Here is a 20,127-nt window from a genome sequence, read left to right as displayed (position 1 = left end):
CTGATATCAAAATTGGAGATGTTAATGTCAGCTCTTTGCTTTATGCGGATGATGTTATACTTCTAAATAAATCCGCTACAAGTCTGCAAGATTCCCTGACTAAATGGAATAACTGTTGTAATAGATATGGTATGAAGGTCAGCAATAAAAAGACAATGAAAATAGGCAGAATCATTGAAAATGTCAACTGTGTTGTGAATGGAAAACCTGTGGAACAAGTAAAACATTTCAGCTACTTAGGCACAATTTTTAGTGAAGATGGTAAATTAAATATGGAAATAGACAACAGAATCAACAAAGCTGGTATAGTAGGAAGTCAATTGAATAAATTCATATGGAATAAGAAAGAAATTATCAGAACACTAAATTAGCTGTATACAAGACAGTGTTCAAACCAATTTTAACTTCTGGATCTGAGAGCTCGTTTAGAAGTAAAACACTTGACCAAAGACTAGAGACCGCAGATATGAGAATCCTGAGAAACATTAGAGGCGTGAACAGATGGCATCAATGGCAATATCATATTAAAAATGAGGATATTAGGAAAGAACTTGACATTGTCAGCATCCAGGAATGCGTTAGCAGAGCTAATCTCAGATGGAATGGTCACTTAAATAGAATGGGAGAGGAAAGATTAGCAAAACAAGTGTTCTCTGCCAGGTTGGCAGGAAAACGACCCAGAGGAAGACCAAGATATAGGTGGATTGATACGGTACAAAGTGCCTTAGACGATAGAAATATAAGATCTGATAATGTTGGAGTCTTGACAAGTAACAGACTGATTTGGAGGAAAATTGTAGATAGGAAGTTAGTAATGATGTAATTTTTTCATGTAGTACTGTCATATCCTGTACACCCCTTGAAGGTACATATCAGGAATTTGATGATTTTTTTTAATTGTACTGGCATCTTATACATAAGATGAAATATTTACATATTAAAGTTAATTACTGTGGCACATATGTAAATGTATGCCATGGTAATTAACTTCCAAATATTATGGGTGAAACTTGGAAATGCACGGCATTGCTTATTTTATATAAATTGCTACTTTGTTTTCAGTATTTTAACTTTTGACTTGATAGCCCTTTTGCCATAAACAGACTTGAGTCCATTAGTAAAGCTTTGAATGCACTGCTATGGCACTCATTTCCCTGAAGGCAATGGGTTGTTAATTGGACCAACATTGACTGCCACTGACCTGGTTGGCACCATTATACCTTATCCCTAGTACGAGTACTTTGGTAGATGTTTCATTTTCATAAAAAAATGTGTACGAATTATCTAGATTAGCAGCTAAAATTGCTGCACTTCGTAGCAAAATTGCTACGAAGTGCACCTTCTTAGCACCACTAGAAAATATTGGCTTGGTTATAACTCTAGTGATATCAGATGAAAATGTCATTTTACTTGAGCTGTTTGGATTATATTCTTTGTAAATAGTGCATATTTTCACATGTATGCAAATATTTTTGTTCTTATGTAGTTCTGTGTAAGGCACTGTTGTGGTTTTGTTTTCAGATATAGAAATCTAAATTTTAAACATTTAGAAGATTGATATTGCTTACCTGATTATATTTTAAATTTTGAATACTTACAAAATATCTTAATTTGTATTTAGCCATCAAAGAGTACACGGCATCCTAATCGCAAGACAAATCGAACAGAGGGTGACATTGCAAGGTAAGCATTTTAAATTTTGTTTTTGTAGGGACTTGCCTACTTGACATTACATGTATTTGTTCAGATGTTACAAATTAATTGAAGGTCTCACTCTACAAATGCTGACAAAAAATTGTATGTTTGTGTGGGAGGACACAACCAGATGAAGAAAGCTAAATATTTTTGTCCTTCCAACTTAAGTAAGCTTACTAATGTAAATGTCCAGTTTCTGTAATATGGTAAACTTGTTAATGTCTGGGACTAAGATTTCAATTTTATCTTTCTGTGAAGTAACCATCATAAGGACTCATCCATAAATTGTATACCCCTTTAAATGCAAATTTCTGAGGAGCTTGCTATTTCTCACAAAAAAAACTTTGCATTTGTATACGACAAAACATTTGTTTTTAAACTTTTCAGGTAATTCATAATCCATAACCCTTTCTCCCTCGCCAATATCCTCCATCACTCCAAATCTGTAATGTGTAGATGTCTGGTCTACTTGCAAAAGATGCTCCTTTCTCCTTCCAAAGCATTATTGTTAAATATTTTATTTTATGTGATTTATACTTATTTAGTTTGTTTACTTGATTAAATCCTTTCTCATTTAAAACCTTATTCAATTAAAATCCTACCAGCTGTTCTATTGTTAGGTCATTGCTTTCTCTATATTTTCTGATTTATATCTTTCTATCGCTATTTAACTTCTTCAGATCTCGGGCCTAATACGCTTACATCTATTTATATTTAGGACTGTTTCCTCTTCAGATACTGGCAAATTTTTATTATGCTGTGCCAGCCAGTATCCTATAGTAGAAAAGGTTCCTACTCAGGGAGACAATACTAGACTCTTAGCTGTTCTCACACAATACTTTACTTTGTTGCTGCTGTATAGATTCAAATTGCAGTCATGACCAAGATCTATAATTATATACTCTTTCTAATTTCTTCCTGCTGAAATAGGTTCTATTTTTATAAGTGGTAGTTTGGAATTGCAATCAGGCATGACTCAGGTTTAGGTAAATATGACATGTTTATTAGAATATCTAAACATAATACAAAATTCATACACTCAATTATGACTCAATACTAAATGAAACTCGAGTTAAGAGGTTAACATATTCTAAATTAATTAAAGGCCATAAAGCATGCAAAACACAATAACTGCATATTGGGATAGATAGCAAATGATATGAAGTTAAACTAAAATTCCTTTCTGTAATGCTATTCATAAGATAATATAAACAAACATTCTAATGTTACTCAGTTACTAAAATCCACAATTCTGATCTCATTAAGTTAATCCTATCACATACAATAACTAAAGATCTTTTCCAAACAATTCTTCTTACTCCTTCAAAGAAGGTTAACTTTCTAATTAGAGACTGTCCACAGAGTTCTTGTTCTTAATTTCACATTCGTAAACAATCTTCTCTCTTCTAATGAATTTTATACATAAAATAGAGTAATTTCACCTTACCGAACTTTTTCCGCGTCTTTCAGCACCACGTGTGCGTCTGGTTACTTCTTGTCTATTGCCTATCCATACGCCAACGTAGGGATTACGCTATCTCCATTATTTCTGTCGAAAACGGACTTAAATCTTTGCGTTTCAGGAACAACTCGATGGGACTTCTCAGCGATGGCTTGATTCTGCTAGGGCTGGAAATTTGTACCTTCAGTTCTGCATAGAATCCTTCTCCATTTTCAAGAAAGCCTGCTGTCCGACATCTTATCTTTGTACAGACGCTTTATTTCCTCCCCCCCCCCCTTATGCTAACTTTCGAGCCACCAAACAGGAAAACGATATGACAAGAGAGATCCCCGATACGGCACTCGTCCCGTTATATTCTTCGATAGAGTGCCCTCTTTTTCTGAGTCCCCTTTGCACACGACCATCTTTTCTCTCCCCCTTGGGTTCATCCTTTGCTCTCCTGATGCTGTTATGCTCTTGTATTCCCAGAATTCGCGTCAAAGTACGTTCCGTGTATGCTACTGTCTCCAGCGTTACGATGTACGCGTGTAGTTTTATACCTTCCAAGAATTATTTAGTAACTATTTGATGACTCTCAGTTATTTTTACACAGCTTAGGTGAGGCTTAAATTAAATCAGATTATCCCTCTTTTAAGACATATTCTGAAAAAAAATCTTAATATGATCACAATAGCTTAAATATATGGTACATGAAATAAAGAATGCAAATTTTATACATAAAGTGAAGAAGTTTCACTTTTAATTTCAGCTGATGTGCAGATATTTCTCTTTGTTAGTAAGTTTAATATGTTGGATTCTGAATGAATGATTTCTTTGCAAGATTCCTTCATTCAGGATCTAGCATTATGTAATTTGCAGATGAACCATAGTCACGGTCAATATTGTCAAAAGTTCTTAAGGATATGGAGAAAGTGATTTATTTAAGAGAAATATTTAATTTCTATTAACTAAAATTACAGAAATATTTAGTAGTAACATAAAATCATATTATGAACATATCAGAGAGCAGAAACAGCTTATGTTTCTATATTTTTTGGTGGAGGGAGAGGGGGAATTTTTTCTCTTTGTAGTCTCTCTAGATAACTCAAGTGTCAGTAGGATAACTTTTTTTTTGTACTTCCCTTGTTTATGTGAATCACAAAAGCCTATAGTACATTAGTGTTAGTACTGTGTGCGTGCTATAGTACTAGCGTCTACTCGAGTTGGAATATGTAAGAGTAGTGTAACTGGATAGCCCTTGTATTTCTCTTGAAATAATCAGCTATATCAGTCCATTAGATCTTCTGGGTATTTCTTGCTATTTTCGCTTTATTGCTTGTGCCATTGCATTAATTTTCAATACCACCTTACCTTGATGGACCTGTGGTTTCAGTCAGGATTTCTCCATGACTGCAGGTCGTAAAGAGTCCAGCTATTCTTGTCTTGGGCCTTTCTTAATCATTGGTCTTCCCACCTTAAGGCGGGTCTTCCAGGTTTCCTTTTGGTATCTCTCGGATACCAGTTTGTAACTCTGACTGTCCATCTGTTCTCTCTCATTCTGGCGAAATGTCCTTCCCATCTTCTTTTGCTGTTGTAGATTGTTTTTATTATATCTGTGAGTCCAGACTTCTTCCTGATTTCTGTGTGTCTTATGGAGTCTATTTTGTTTATATTGCACATTCTTCTTTCTATTGCATGCTGAGTTGTTATTAAGCTTTGTTCTTTTTAAAGTTGTGTTCCTTGTTTCACTGCCATATCTTAATGCTGGTAAGATGTGACTATTGAAAAGATGGGCTCTTATGTCTATATCTATGTTTTGGTTGGTAATTGTTGATTTTATTTTGTTGAAGGCTATCCAAGCAGCTCTTTTTCTCCTTGCTATTTCATTTGATATATCATTATTCATTTTTATGGACTGGCCAAGGTAGATGTATTCTTCAACTTTTTCAATGATGTGAAATTCTAGAGTGATTGTATGATCTATACAGTATTTGTTTTTCATCCATCTTGTTTTAGCTTATGTTATTCAGCATTGATTTTAAGAGTTTGGGTGAGTGAGATATTAATACCACATCATCGACGAATAATAGGATATTTAATGGATATTATTTCTGGGAAACCATCAATGTTTATTCCATCTTTCATGTTAATTTTTCGAATGATGCTGTCCAGAGTAGGTGTGAAGAGATTAGGTGATAAGACATTACCTTGACGTACTCCTCTACTTAAGTTAATTTTAATCGGGTGATTGAAAAGGGTGATATTTGTTGTGCTTTCTTTGTAGATATCTTTTATGAGTTGGATATGCTTTTTCTACGCCTTGTTCTATTAAAGCTTGGAATACTGCGTTATGCTCAACAGTATCAAATGCCTTTTTTAAAATCTATGAAAAGAAGACAAAGTGGGATCTGGTATTCTCTGCATCTTTCTGTTAGCTGAGTAATAGTTTGAATGTGATCTATTGTTGAAAAGCCTTTTTTGAAACCAACCTGTTCTTTGCAGCTATTTTCGTTGATGGAGGTTTGTATTCGGTTTAGGATGATTTTGGTGAATATTTTGTGTGCGCGCTAATAGACAGATAGGTCTGTAGTTACTGAATATCTTCTTTATTTCTTTTTTTTATGCAGAATTATGGTCTTTGATGTTTTCCATTCAGTAGGTACTTTCCTTAATTGTATATATTGAGTAAACCTTTTTTGCTAGAGCTTTAAAGAGTATTTGTCCACTCGTTTTTAATTCATCAGATTTTATACCGTCAATTCCTGGTGATCTGTCATTTTTCATATGGTGGATAGCGATTTTTATTTCTTCAGGTAGGACAGATGATATTTCCAAATTTTCGTCTGGTACTTGTGATTACTTGTTTAGATGAGTAAAGGTTCTCATAAAACAATTTTACTATTTTTTCCATTTCACCTCTGTTTATGTTATTAAATTACTTAAGGAATTGAACAACGTAGATATGAATATAAATTAAATTACTTTAATAAGTATTTCCGATATTTCGGCAATGTCACGTTGCCATTTTCAAAAGGAACTTACAAAAAAAGGCACGTGCACGTAGCCACTACAACACGGTAACTGAGAATGAAGAGATGAAGCTATTATTCACCTGAAAGTCCTGATGGTGCCCTCTAGCGGGCTAAGTAGGTGTTATTGGCTGTTGGGCCGAAGGTCTGCAAAACCAGAATGGCTGTACTTGTGAAAACAGATGTGGTCCTTGTGTTCAGAAATTCTGATATTTGCTGTCCTGCCTCAGCCCTAAGAAACTCTCCAAACCTCAACAAATTTGGTTGTATGTGACTGCCCTAAATTTGGGAGCCTTACATTAGCAGACCTTCAGCCCAACAGCCAAGAACACCTACTTAGTCCGCTAGAGGGCACCATCAGGACTTAGGAGAATAATAGCTTCATCTCTTCATTCTCAGTTACCGTGTTGTAATGCCTACATGCATATGCCTTTCTTTGTAAGTTCCTTTTGAAAATGGCAACGTGACATTGTTGAAATATCGGAAATATTTATTAAAGTTTAATTTATATTCATATCTACATTATTCAATTCCTTAAGTAATTTAATAATGCATAACCAACGTATAAGCCTGTCTACGAGAACCTCTGTTTGTGTGTCTGTTTCCTTGATTGTCTATGAAGGCTGACGGTAGTGGTTGCTTTAGATTTATTTCTTTTTCTACTTTTTTTGGCTACTGCGGAGCCTAGCTGCTTCTGCCAGTTTTGTTGTTCTATATATGTTATAGTCATCTTTGATATTCTGCCTCAGTTGTTTACAAAGAATTTTATATTCTAGATGACCACTTTAAACTTCTTTAATATTTTCAATAAGATGAGTAAGAGTGCAGTATGCACTCTTAAAACTTTTACACATCGATAAAAATGCAGTCATACAATCAAATTCATGTGAATTTTATAGCATAGGTTGCATGGGCCACATGACAGCACACCTAACCAAATGAGTCATTTTTGTCTTTCTTCTGATTCTAGATGACTTGTGATGGTAAGCAGTGTCACTTTCACTGCAGATCAAGTGTCATCTAAAATCTCATGGTATAATGTCACTTTTCTGCTAATTTGGAGATAAACATTCTAAGGTAATTTTCCTTTTATAGACTTCTGCAGATCACTTAGTTCAGACTAATTTTATACTATAAGATTAGTCTGAACTAAGTGATTTGTTCTGTATATTAGTCATTTGGTAGTTATGACAGTTTTTTATTTTACAAACTTTTATGGTTTCTTGTAATATTTATTCATCACCACTAAAAATTGCACTTATCTAAATGTTTACTCTCTAGTCTCAGTTGAGAGCATGTGCTGTTTCTTTTTCCTGTTTTTGCTTTTATTTCTGATTTTCGTACCAGACTTGTTTTATATTATATCCTGGCATGGCTGATTGACTAGATATTTCCTATTAGTAGGATGCAGATTTAAATCCTGCTGTAGCATGGGATTTCTTTAGTATTTGACTGCCTTGCTTATTTGAAACAGAAATATCAGTCTAAAGCAGGATAACTGGTTTATTTCACCTTTAGCCCATTCACACCTGATTTTCTATAAGTTTCCAACATTTAAGTGTGATTGTCATTAAAAAAAAAAAATAAATAGCATGGTATGATAAAACAATTTCTCACTGTCTTTTATTCATTTTAAGCAGTCTGATTCCATTCATCTCTGTTTTTGATCTAAGTCGTGCTTTCGTCGTCTGGAATGCAACTCCCTAAATTATGTAGTGTGGCTATAATATCGTCATATTTGAGCATTTTAAATTGAACAACTAAAGATAATTTTAGCCTTATCACATTTATTTCATAACAAACTAAAATATGAATAACAATTTAATGAGTGGAAGAAAATAAACTTATTTTTCTGCTTGTTTATAATGGCATCTTTAGAGAGGAGCTAAATGAACAGCAAAAGGTGATGATGTATGTTACATTTGTTTATAAGTGTGTTGTGGTCATAGCTGAATGTAGGAATGCACACTCACCTAGTACAAAGAGATTATATGCATTAGTGATAATTTATGGTGCTTGATCTTAACATACAGAGAAATTTGAATGCTGATATATTGTTTCACATCATGAAAATACAATCTCATTTGAACTGACTTTTGTAACATCTTTGTTTGGTTCCAGTGACTAAGTTACTGAAACCAAACAAGATCTATTGGCTTGTGAAGTATTTCAATCAGTTGAGGTAATAATCCTCTCCCAAAAGGGGAGGTTATTACCTCAACTGATCGACTGATTTGTCTAAAATAGGACAGATAAAAGAGAAAGGCACAAATTATTTTATTTTTTTACCTGATAAACATCAGGATGGACGCAAAAATGATATTTGGCCTTGGTAGTAGACAGAGTGAACTGGTTCAAAGGTAATATATAGATTACGTGTGCTGTTTCAGTATCTATCCCTTCTTTAAGATAGGGTATTGCATTTCTGAAGGCTACTTTAGGACGTCACATTGTAAAAGTGACACATTGCATTAGAGTGTGTTTCCTTTTCTTTAGCACTATCTTAACAATTGATAAGAATATTAACCATTAAAATGTGGTTCAAGTGGAAATGCCTTGCTTCATGATTGGTAATTAATCTAGAAACTTATTCTCAGATTAACAAATTTTTCCTCCACTGTTAATCATTATTAAACACTGCTTAACAGTGGAAGAAAAATTTGGTTTCTGAAATTTTCAGAATCAATGATGTTTGGTTATTGTACAGCAGATGAAACTTGTTTATCTAAGGGACTTGCATTTATTTCCTTGATATATCTTGTATTCATAACAAGATAAACAGTGATAAATTAAAATGCCTCTCTGGAGTGCATGAGAAATATAACGTTGTCTTAGAAATGTCTTGATGCATTGCCTGCCTAGCTTTGTCTTTATAAAATCTTGTAACATGCACTATTACAGTATATAAAAGATAATGGAGAGATGACGTGAATGGTTGATTAAATTTTCTTAGAATGTTATGAAATAGTGGAATGAATTGACATTTAAGGAACAAACCTCACCTCTTTGTTTTTCTGATGTAGAAAAAAGAAGCTAAATACATTTCTGGCCTGTGATGCAATTGCATCACAGGCCTGAACTCGGCTATTATAAAGATTTACAGCTGGAACCAAATTGAACAGTGCTAGCTGTGGAATTATTACATTTAGAAAAGCTTTTCAGATAAAAAAAAAAAAAGATTCTATGGCTTCAATCCTTTAAGAGACCTGTTGTTGGAAATGGATATGCAGAATAACATTGAATTACATGCCTGTCTCCTTTCTCCCTCCCCTCCCCCCACCAAAAAAAAAAGGGAAAAAAAAAAGTACATGGTTATCAGGATCCTTACAGAATCATTGGCTGAAAGTTCCCATGGTGCCAAAAATCCACTTGCCTGTTAGCAGTCTGTATGCATGTACATAGTGATTTGTTTATGTAATGGTATTAAATTTATTTGTTATAAATTTATTTTCATTTATCGAAGAAACATTTTGCTACAGAGTGCCTAAATGACACTTTTCAACCAATTTCACCATAACAAACTTGTGCAATATTAAAATCAAAATCCCAGTATGAAAATAGCTGGCCATATATACAGTCATCCCTCGACTTACGTCCTTTCGAAGACATGTCTGTGATCCCATAAGGGAATAAATAACATTTTCAGCTATACGTTCGAACAAGATGCAAGCAAGCGTAAAGTAAAGCATGCATAGTGGCAACAGCGCTTTCATAGGTAACCTTCCTCGGCTGTCAGCACGTGTCTTCAACACTTCCTACGTTGATTTTGTGTTTGAGAAATGGGTTATTTGTGTATTTATCGTTAATTATTTTGATGTTTTGTGCAACATGGTTCCTACACGTACAATCAAAAAAACCTAGTGAAGAATCACAGAAAAAGAGGCAAGCAGTTGATCTTGAAACGAAATTGCAAGTTATGAAGCTGGTAAGCACATCAGTGTGATCGCACATGACTTCAGATGGTCTCATTCTACAGTGACGATAATTTTTTGAAAAATAAGGATAAAACCGTAGAGGCCGTGAAAGGATCTTCTTCCATTAAATCGAAAGTCACGAAGCAACGAGAAGCCTATCGGCGATATGAAAAAGCTACCAAAATCACATACCCCTTAGCACTGTGACCATAACCGCTAAGGCACTAAGTCTCTTCAACATGTTAAAGGAGGAAAGCAGAACCCGATTATGACTAAGAATTCAACTCTTCTTTCGCAGTTGCTTCATGATATTCAAGCAGCGTTTTGCGCTGCATAATGTGAAAATGTATGGGAATCTGCAAGTGCTTAGAAGGCTGCCAAGGAGTTTGTGGAAAAATTGGATAAAATTATTACGGAGGAAAATTATTTGCAACAGCAAATATTTAATATGGATGAGATGTCCTTGTTTCAGAAAAAAATGCTCGAGCGGACATTCATCTACAAAAAGTCCTACCAAGTGAACAATAAACTCTCAACAGTACAGTTTTATAATAGGGTTTAAAAATTAAAATGACAGTATACTTATTACAGTTAAGTCCCTAACCCCTATAACTCTGTTGATTTAATCTACCGACTTATATCCTGCCAGTTGGAACAGAACCCGGACGTAAGTTGAGGGATGGCCTTTATATATGTATAAAGGTTTTTTGCTTAGTGGTTTTGCAAATTTCTGCTCTGCTGCTGTTTTTTAAAGCAGCAGAAGAATGTCATTTGCAGCAATCCTGTAGCACAGATGAGATTCCTAATAATAGTCCTTGAAAGTTCTAGTACAAATATAATTAATTATAAGATAAAATTATTAGTTTTATAGTTCTCCACTAGTTTCTGTATACTGGTGTTGTGCATGCTCAAGAACACTGAATTTTGTAAACTGTTTTGAGTTGATGAGATAGTTATAGGAGGGTATAAAAATCTTGATCTTGCTTACTAGGATGAAAGCCACTAATTGTTTTTCTATCAAAGTATTTCAGAAATTATGTCTGTTACATAGAAGGCAGGATTATAATCTACATATTGGTATTTTTGGTTATTTATCTTTAGGGAAAAGTTTCACTTGTTGATCACCTTATACTTACCTGTTCCAGAATTCCCTCTTTTTTGTCTTGGTGTTTTAATTCTTATTTGTTCCTTTTGTGTGTGTGGGTGATATGATGCATGGAGGTATTTGTCTAGTTTGAATAGGCTTTCTGTACAAGGAGCTTCTTTTCTTGGAATATTGTTTATTTCACATAAGTACATATCCGTTTTGTCAAATACATATCCATCTTTTGGTTGTTGATTACTTTCCTTTTCATCTTTGATACTGTAGAAATCTCTTGTCATTAACTTATATTTGGCACACTTACGAAATTCGTAAATAATTGTAGAACTTATTTTAGAATTTAGTTGCATATTCGTCATACTGGAACTCTTTAATTTCAGCATAACTGTACAAGCTTCAAACTAAGAAGCTAAGATTCGTACAGCTCATTCGCTTCTTTTGTTTCAAAGACAAGCACATGAATTCTTTACCCAGAAGCTCCTGTTTAGTTAGTGTCAATATACCTCCATGTGTCTCCTGCATGAGATGTTTTTGATCACTTTTTTGCAAGTCCAAACTGTGGACATCAGACAATTCTGGATTGGATTATCTCAGGTTTAACTAGTCGGGACAAGAAGTAAATTGCATCAAGTAATGTAAAGGACCATGCAAGTTTAGGCATGCTATGAAATCTATCTGGAAAATTTTTCTCAACTAGCAACTGAAAAATTGTTTTTAAGGCAGTTCGTGTATTTCATTAAGTAAAGAGTGAAGAAAATATGCGGGGGTGGGGAGAGACATCTGTTTTAATTGACTAATGTAAAATGTTTCAGAAAATGCACAGTTCATGTTGGCTTGAGTATGATAAAAATAAGAAATTATATTCTTGTTTAATCCTTTATTCATGTTTATGCAAAAAAAAGTGTTTGTACGAAGTATCTTCATAACTAGGCTACTTGTATATAGAGGCTAATGCCTTCATTAATTGCCGTAGTATCCCATAATGCATAGTATACATCCTTTTGGATTTATTTTATTTGTAACCAAGTGAAAAAAAAAAAAAAAACTTTTAATAACTAGTTCTAATTCAGAGTGTATTAATAACTAGGTGCTATATCTTTTTGCTACTTGTATATTATTATTATTATTGTACAGGAACCTCCATGGTATCCAAAGACTCATCACGGAAGATCCAAACTATCCACACAATCTGTCATACCTATCCTTAAACCCATTAACAGATAAAGCACTCACAGCTGACTCTGGCAACCCATTCCACTCATTCACAACTCTCCAAGCAAAAAATCTAGTCCTCGCACCCCTACTCATAGCACGTTATTCATCTTCCAGTGATGACCTTGTTCTGGCCCCTTCAGCCAAATGTGAAATATTTCCCCTTCATCAATTCTATGAAACCTTTTTTAAGCAATTGAAATGTTTCTATCATATCTCTTTTTCTCCTATCAGCTAATAACTTCTGCAATCCACATACCCTCAAGCTCTCTTCTTAGAGAAAATTCTACAGGCCACTCATTTTGGTCATTTGCCTCTAAATCTTCTCCATTGCTTCCTCATCCCCAGGAAATCCAGATGTGGATGTATCAAGGCCTATAAAGAACAACAACTTCCTTATTTCTACTTGTTAATGTGTTCTTCATTGTTCCTCATTCTAATCTTATGGGCTACCTTAGCAATGTGTCCTTTAAACTTTAACTCTACCACCCCTAAATCTCTAGCTTCATCTGTTTCCTGGAGTACGGTGCCATTAATATGATACACGGCTTGTAATCTGTTTATCCCAAAATACATAACTACTTTTCTCTGCATTACACTAACACCCATTATCTTTTGCCCATACTGACAGCCTATTTAAATCATCTTGCAAGCTCTCCACATTGCCTGGATTACCCTACCTAATTTTGCATCATCAGCAAACAACTAAATGTTTCCTTTGAGGTTATTTCCTATATCATTTATGTACAAATTAAACAGCAGTGGGCTCCCCCCAGCACTGAACCTTGCAGTATACCACTAATCACCTGTTTCTGCCCCTCTACGTACTACTTTTTAATGTTAACCAGGGTCATATCCATCACCATTTATTCTAATTTGCATAAAAATTAGAATTTTTATGCAAGTTCCTTCCATGTGGTATTCTCTCAAATGCCAATCCAGCAGAATCATTGCATAGCGATTTCCTTTATCCAATTCTGCTGTTACTCTAAACAGTAAATTACCAGTGCATGACTGACTCTTCATAAAGCAATGTTGTCCCTCATACAGTATTGTCTTTTTATCCACCCCATTCTTAAATTCTCTTTTTGACCAATTTTTCCAGTACTTTTACCACCACATATGAGATACTGATTGGTCTATAATTTGCAACTGGAAAAAACAAGGTTTCAGTGCCGGTGAAAATTAATTTAAAAAAAAATACCAAAATTATAAAAATAAAAAGGAGAAAAATCCTCACCCTACTCATGGTACTAATGTACTATAGTTCTACAATCTTTTGTTTATTTGAGTTACATAAAAAAAGATTATCACTGTCAACATTATCACTGCTTGTTTCATTTAGCAATCCTTCAAAGGAATTACTCCATACATCAAAGGATATCTTTCTCTGGTTTTCATGTCAAAGAGTTTGAGAACAGGAACCAAACTTTAGAGTTTCAGTGGCAAGCCTTGAAGAAAACCTTGATTGATTCAGCCAGAGAGGTATGTGGTGAGGTTGTCTGCAAGGATAGAAAAATCAGAACTCCATGGTGGATATAGGAAATTAGAGGCAGTGAAGGAAAAGAAGAAAACATATCAAAAGTTCCTGGCAAATAAGTCAGCTTGTGCTCTTAGAGAATACAGAGACAAAATTGCTGATGAATGATACTTAAGGCAAGGAAATCTTAAGCCAGAAAAGGTTAAAAAGCAAGATTTCAAGGTTTGGCATGTTCTGGCAAGGAATAGCATACTACTCGAGAACTCTTGCCATCCAGTGTGCAATTTGAGTTGTTGGAGTGGAGTATGGCCATGTGTATTCTTTATTTCATTTAATATATGAAATATGTATTCTATTTCACCCCTTTCCCTTTTCTTTGTAAGACAGCTAAACACTGTGTAAAACTAACTAAACAAAAGTCATGGGAGGGCTTTGGCAAGAACATAGAAAATAAATATAAAGAAGGTGGCAAAATATTTAGGACGTTGTTGAAGAACTTTAGAAACTGAGGAAAGAGTACTGTAAAAGGAATTAGAGATGATAAAGGTGACATGAAAATGGGAGAAAAAGATATCCTTGAAGTATGGAGTAATTACTTCGAGAAATTGCTAAATGAAACAAGCAGTGATAGCACATTAGTAAAAAAACACTCAATAGGCATGCAGTCAGGAATACATATCTATACTTGAAGTAGAAAAAGCTATCAAAGGCTTAAATATGGAAAGGCAGGAGGAGTAGATGATATTTGACCAGAAATTTTGAAGTATGGTGGTATAAAAGTCTTGCAGTGGCTGCACTGCATAGTTCAGAAAGCCTGGACAGAGGGACAAATTCCCGATGATTGGAGTAGAGCTCTCATAGTACCCATATATAAAAAGAGGAATAAAACTGAATGTGAGAATTGCAGAGGTATTTCTGTACTGAGGTTCCTGGTAAGATATATGCAAGTATACTTGAGAAACGGTTGAGAAGAATTGTAGAAGAAAAGCTTGGTGAAGAACAAGCTGAAGAACAAATAGAGGCTGTCAGGATCAGATATTCACTTTACGACAAATAGTGGAGAAATCATGGGAATATAACAAAGATCTCTATTTGAATTTTGTCAATTTGGAAAAGGCATATGACAAGGTGCCAAGAGAGAAGCTATTCAATACGCTACAGTTATTTGGTGTCAGTGGGGCATTATATCAACAATACTTAGTCTTTATTTGAGTTGTAAGTCAGCAGTTAGAATTGAAGGAAGTACAGGAAGATGGTTTAATGTTAAATCTGGTGTGAGACAAGGATGTACATTATCCCCTCTGTTATTCGTTATCTATATAGATTACATTATGAAGGAAAGTGGTATTAAATATGATATCAAAATTGGAGATGTTAATGTCAGCTCTTTGCTTTATGCGGACGGTGTTATACTTATCAATAAATCTGCTCGTCTGCAAGTTCCTTGACTAAATTGAATAACTGTTGTAATAGATATGGTATGGAGATCAGCAATAAAAAGACAAAGACAATGAAAATAGGCAGAATCGTTGAAAATGTCAACTGCATTGTGAATGGAGAACCTGTGGATCAAGTAAAACATTTCAGCTACTTAAGCACGATTTTTACTGAAGATGGTAAATTAAATATGGAAATAGACAACAGAATCAAAAGCTGGTATAGTAGGAAGTCAATTGAATAAATTCATATGGAATAAGAGAAAAATTAGTCGGATCACTAAATTAACTGTATACAAGCTGCAAACCACTTTTAACTTATGGATCTGAGAGCTGGGTCAGAAGTAAAATACTTGACCAAAGACTAGAGACCACAGATATGAGAATCTTGAGAAAGATTATAGGCGTGAACAGGTGGCATCAATGGCAATATCATATTAAAAACGAGGATATTAGGAAAGAACTTGACATTGTCAGCATCCAGGAATGCGTTAGCAGAGCTAATCTCAGGTGGTATGGTAAAAAGTGCCTCAGAAGATAGAAATATAAGATCTGATAATGTTGGAGTCTTGATGGGTAACAGACTGATTTGGAGGAAACTTGTAGATAGGAAGTTAGTAATGCTGTAAATTTTTCATGTAGTACTATCATATTCTGTATCCCTCTCCCCCTTAAGGGTACATGTCAGGAATTTGATATTTTGCTAAATTTATTAACATATTGGCGAATTTTTAGTATTATAAAATATTTGTAAGTATGGAGTTCTGTGTTCGTTAAATGAATCACTGTTGCAATTTATTACCTGGTGCAGTGTTTGTAAGTAGTAATAGTTCATAACTTAGAAGTTCATAAGTAGAGGTTTGTCTGTACTCAATAAATGATTAGTAAATTGTGACACAACTGCCCATTTCACGATGTCGTAATCAGTAAGCAATTCGTCAAAAGGGCAAATCCTCCTTCCCCGTGCTAAGTTTTCCTGTACTTTGAATGGCAGAAGATGTTACCTAAGAAATACAGTCGTGGAATCGCTACTATCCTGTCCTTTTTACTGCAACTGTTGAGCAACATACCCCAGATTTCTCTACTTTCAAATCTAGTTTAGGTCAGAAGTAAAATACTTGACCAAAGACTAGAGACCACAGATATGAGAATCCTGAGAAAGATTAGAGGCGTGAACAGATGGCATCAATGGCAATATCATATTAAAAACGAGGATATTGGGAAAGAACTTGACATTGTCAGCATCCAGGAATGCGTTAGCAGAACTAATCTCAGGTGGTATGGTAACTTAAACAAAATGGGAGAGGAAAGATTTACAGAACAAGTGTTCTCTGCCAAGGTGGCAGGAAAATGACCCAGAGGAAGACCAAGATATAGGTGGATTGATACGGTACAAAATGTCTTAGACAACAAATATAAGATCTGATAATATTGGAGTCTTGACAGGTAACAGGCTGATCTGGAGGAAAATTGTAGGTAGGAAGTTGGTAGTGATGTAAATTTTTTATATAGTACTATCATATCCTGTACACCCCTTGAGAGTATATGGCAGGAATTTGATGATGAAAAAAGATTATCATGCAAATTTCTAGCATTTTGTTCTTTAATGCTATTTATTTTATAGCATTAAAAAAATTTCAGTTTTTAAAAAATGAAGCCATTAGTCTTCACTGAGAGTATAATGTGTAACATTGCTAGAATTTTTTTTTTCTTCTTGAATGTCAGCCAGGCCAACATTTGAATCACTCTTTGCTATTTAAAGTAGGGAGAGTATGTGGGGATGTAAATTTTTTGTAGTAGTTTGAGATTTCTCATGACTCCTTTATGGGATTGCTCTTTGTGGATCTTCACTGTCATATACCCAATGCCGTTAAACTGTCTTAAACTGATTCACGATTTCTGCATTAATCTGATATAATCCCTTGCTATGTCTGAATCATAATCTTTCCTCCTATCCACTGTTCAAGATGGCATTCCCTCAGTTTGTCTTCCTATCTTACATTCTAACATAAGGTGTGACACCTTTTGGCAACTTATGTATGAAAATATGACTTCTGCATTACTTCAACCTTGGTATCACCTCTGAGTCTGACTCCCACTGATGTGAACTCAAAGTTCGAAACCGTTCTTGGTAGTGACCATTCCCATAATGCATAGTATTGCACATCTCCACAAGGAGATGTGCTGTGCATTATGGGATACTAAGGCAAGTGATGTGAAGTCATATACCACCTTTACTATGAGTTGCTCCAGTCCTGAAAATACTTCAAGTGCAAACTTTGTTTGCTTACACTTGGATAAAGGATTAAAATCAAGTATATAATTTCTTGGCATCTTTAATTTATCTATTCCAGTTTTCTGGAATTCGACTATCTGTTCAGGCCTACTGAATAAGTATAGCCACCAAACTTTAGCATTTTTGGTCAAATGTCATCCTCCAGTTTCCTGGTTGCATGCCTGTTGTTTTCAACACTATGCTGTCACTGCTTGTTTCATTTAGCAAATCCTTCAAAGCAATTACTCCATACATCAAAGGATATCTTTCTCTGTTTTTCATGTCAAATCCTCTTCTTTATTTCATAGATATGAAACACTAAATTTAAAGTTTTTTTATGTGAAATAGATGGTGAACATTTGGAAATTTTACATTCTTGTGTAAATGTGAACTTGGATTATTTGTCATGCTTAGAGGGACTTATTTCTTAGTGGAACGCTGAAAAGAAATAAGAAAATAAAATACAAAAAGGCATTCAAAGGGTTAAATAATCCAGAAATATCCTTAAAGACAAAAAAGAAAAAAAAAATGCAACTTTTTGCAAGCACATCCAGGCCTGCAATAAGCAGAATGGTCTCATTACATGAAAACTTCACATCCTGCCTGTAGCAGGATGTGAACTTTATGAACTGTTGCAGAGTTCAAGGATTACTCTGCTTGGCCATCCTGGTAAGCTACTCTATCAAGACTGCTAGTTTAAGAAATATTGACTTATTGTTCTTATCAAAAAGAGTAACATTTATCATATAAAAATACAATTTTCATTTGGCTGTTTATTTCAGGAGGGTACCATCGTCAACTGAAGTAACAACTACTGTATTGGCTTCCAAGGGGGTTTGTAGTGCCTTTGATAATGGTTTTCGCGGTTTTGATAATATTCCATTTGATGATCCTTCTTGTGATCCCTACTGTGATACGCTCTTTCCACAAAGAGGTCAAAGAAAGCCACTCTATGAACGTTGCAGCAGCATTAACTCCCTCCCAATGCGAGATGATCTTTACACAAGTAGGTCACTCATTTCCACTCCTGCCAGCACTGACACCTGTGCACAGTCTTCCCTTCCCTCATCAGTGAATGCTGAAAGTTTGTCTGAAGGAAATTTGATGAGCAACAGGTACAGTTTTCAAGAATCTTCACCGCTTTCTTCTCCTGCTATGTCGTACAGGTAATGTTTCATGTTCATTTAATATTCAATATGTGAAAAAAACTTGTTAAAAGGAAAGTAATTACATTTTGTTCTAGTCCACATTAGCAGTTTCTAAGGAGAGAAGGAAATAGAAAATAATAGTGGCCATAAATTACATAACACCTTTCTTCTCCAGATTACTCAAATTAAACTCTTGACACATTTTTGTATTAGAAAATAATATAATGTAATTTAACTTATTTAATTTCTTATAATTTGTGAATTAAGTATTCTACAAAGAGATCAGTTGAACGATTATGATACACTGGAAAAGTTACAAAACTTATCTTGGCTTTGATATCTTTCTGTATAATTTTTCTCGAGCAGTAAATATGAGATTTATTTTGGAGTTTGAAAGTCATGTGGGACTTAAGCACATACAAGTGAAACAATGTTTTGTGTCTTTCCTGCATGTTGTAAATTTCAAAGTGGGTAATTGTATGTCAATATTTTTTTTGCTTATAAATTTTTGCAAAACATTCTAGTTGCTTGGGTACAAAGCTTGTGCCCAAGCAACTAGAATATCAGCTTGTTGATATTTGAAATTATCAAAGTAATACTGCAAGAAGCAGTATTACTTTAATATATTAAAGTAATACTGCTTCTTGCAGTATTACTTTAATATATTACTTTAATATATTACAGGCAACATAGAAGACATCATAATGAACTATGGAAAAGACCAGCTCAAATGAACCAGCATGTTATTTTAAGCTCACAATAGCAATTTTCCCCACAAATGAGATTACGAAATATACAGCTGTTTGGGGTGTATTCCTGTAAGAAGTACTGAATAAAACTTATTTGCATTATTTTTGTATCAGAAAATAAAAAGAATCTGGCAAGTCCAGTAAACAAAGAAAAAGGTGGAAATTTTGCATCGAAGTGTTTCAATTCTAATTATTTGTTTCACTTATAGATGCAACCCTAGGGCTATTAGCCATAAGCATGTAATTTATTTGCCACATGTCTGGTGTTTTGGCATCCATTGCATAGTTTTGTTTGAGGAAAGTGAAGTGGTACTTTCCCAGGAGCAATGAGTTATTTTGGAATGTGATTTTGCCTGTGGTTCTTGTGCAAATATTGGAGTTTTGTCAGAAGCTTCCTGACTTTGTTGTTTCTCAAAATTCAACAATTAAGATATTAATCAAATGCTATCAGTTGTAGACAAAGAGCAGCATGGAAGACCTTCCATTTTGATTGAGGCTGAAGTGACCATGATGCACATGTTGCAATGTTCCTTCAAAGAGTCTTAAACTCTTAAGCACTGCTATATGACAAACATAGATGAATGTCATATAGCAGTGCTTGGAGAGTCGCTAAACAATTAAAGCTTCATCCATGCTGTGTTTATTC

General features: G+C 34.5%; 1 protein-coding gene across 3 annotated transcripts in view; it reads left to right on the top strand.

Moving 5' to 3' along the window:
- Positions 1-20,127, top strand: part of LOC150093655 (uncharacterized) — a 234,499-nt gene that overhangs the window by 154,278 nt on the left and 60,094 nt on the right. For all 3 annotated transcript variants that reach the window (XM_090412701.1, XM_090412703.1, XM_090412702.1), the window contains exons 6-7: positions 1,622-1,683; positions 18,367-18,750. In XM_090412701.1, the coding sequence (XP_090268827.1) occupies positions 1,622-1,683; positions 18,367-18,750 (446 nt within the window). The remainder of the gene's footprint in view (positions 1-1,621; positions 1,684-18,366; positions 18,751-20,127) is intronic.

The sequence above is a fragment of the Typopeltis vanoorti genome, chromosome 23 (assembly GCF_054136105.1).
Source record: "Typopeltis vanoorti isolate ZY-2024b chromosome 23, IOZ_Tvanoo_1.0, whole genome shotgun sequence".
Classification (NCBI taxonomy): Eukaryota; Metazoa; Arthropoda; class Arachnida; order Uropygi; family Thelyphonidae; genus Typopeltis; species Typopeltis vanoorti.
The sequence above is the reverse complement of the archived record's forward strand: the minus strand, read 5'-3'. Positions and strand labels throughout refer to the sequence as shown.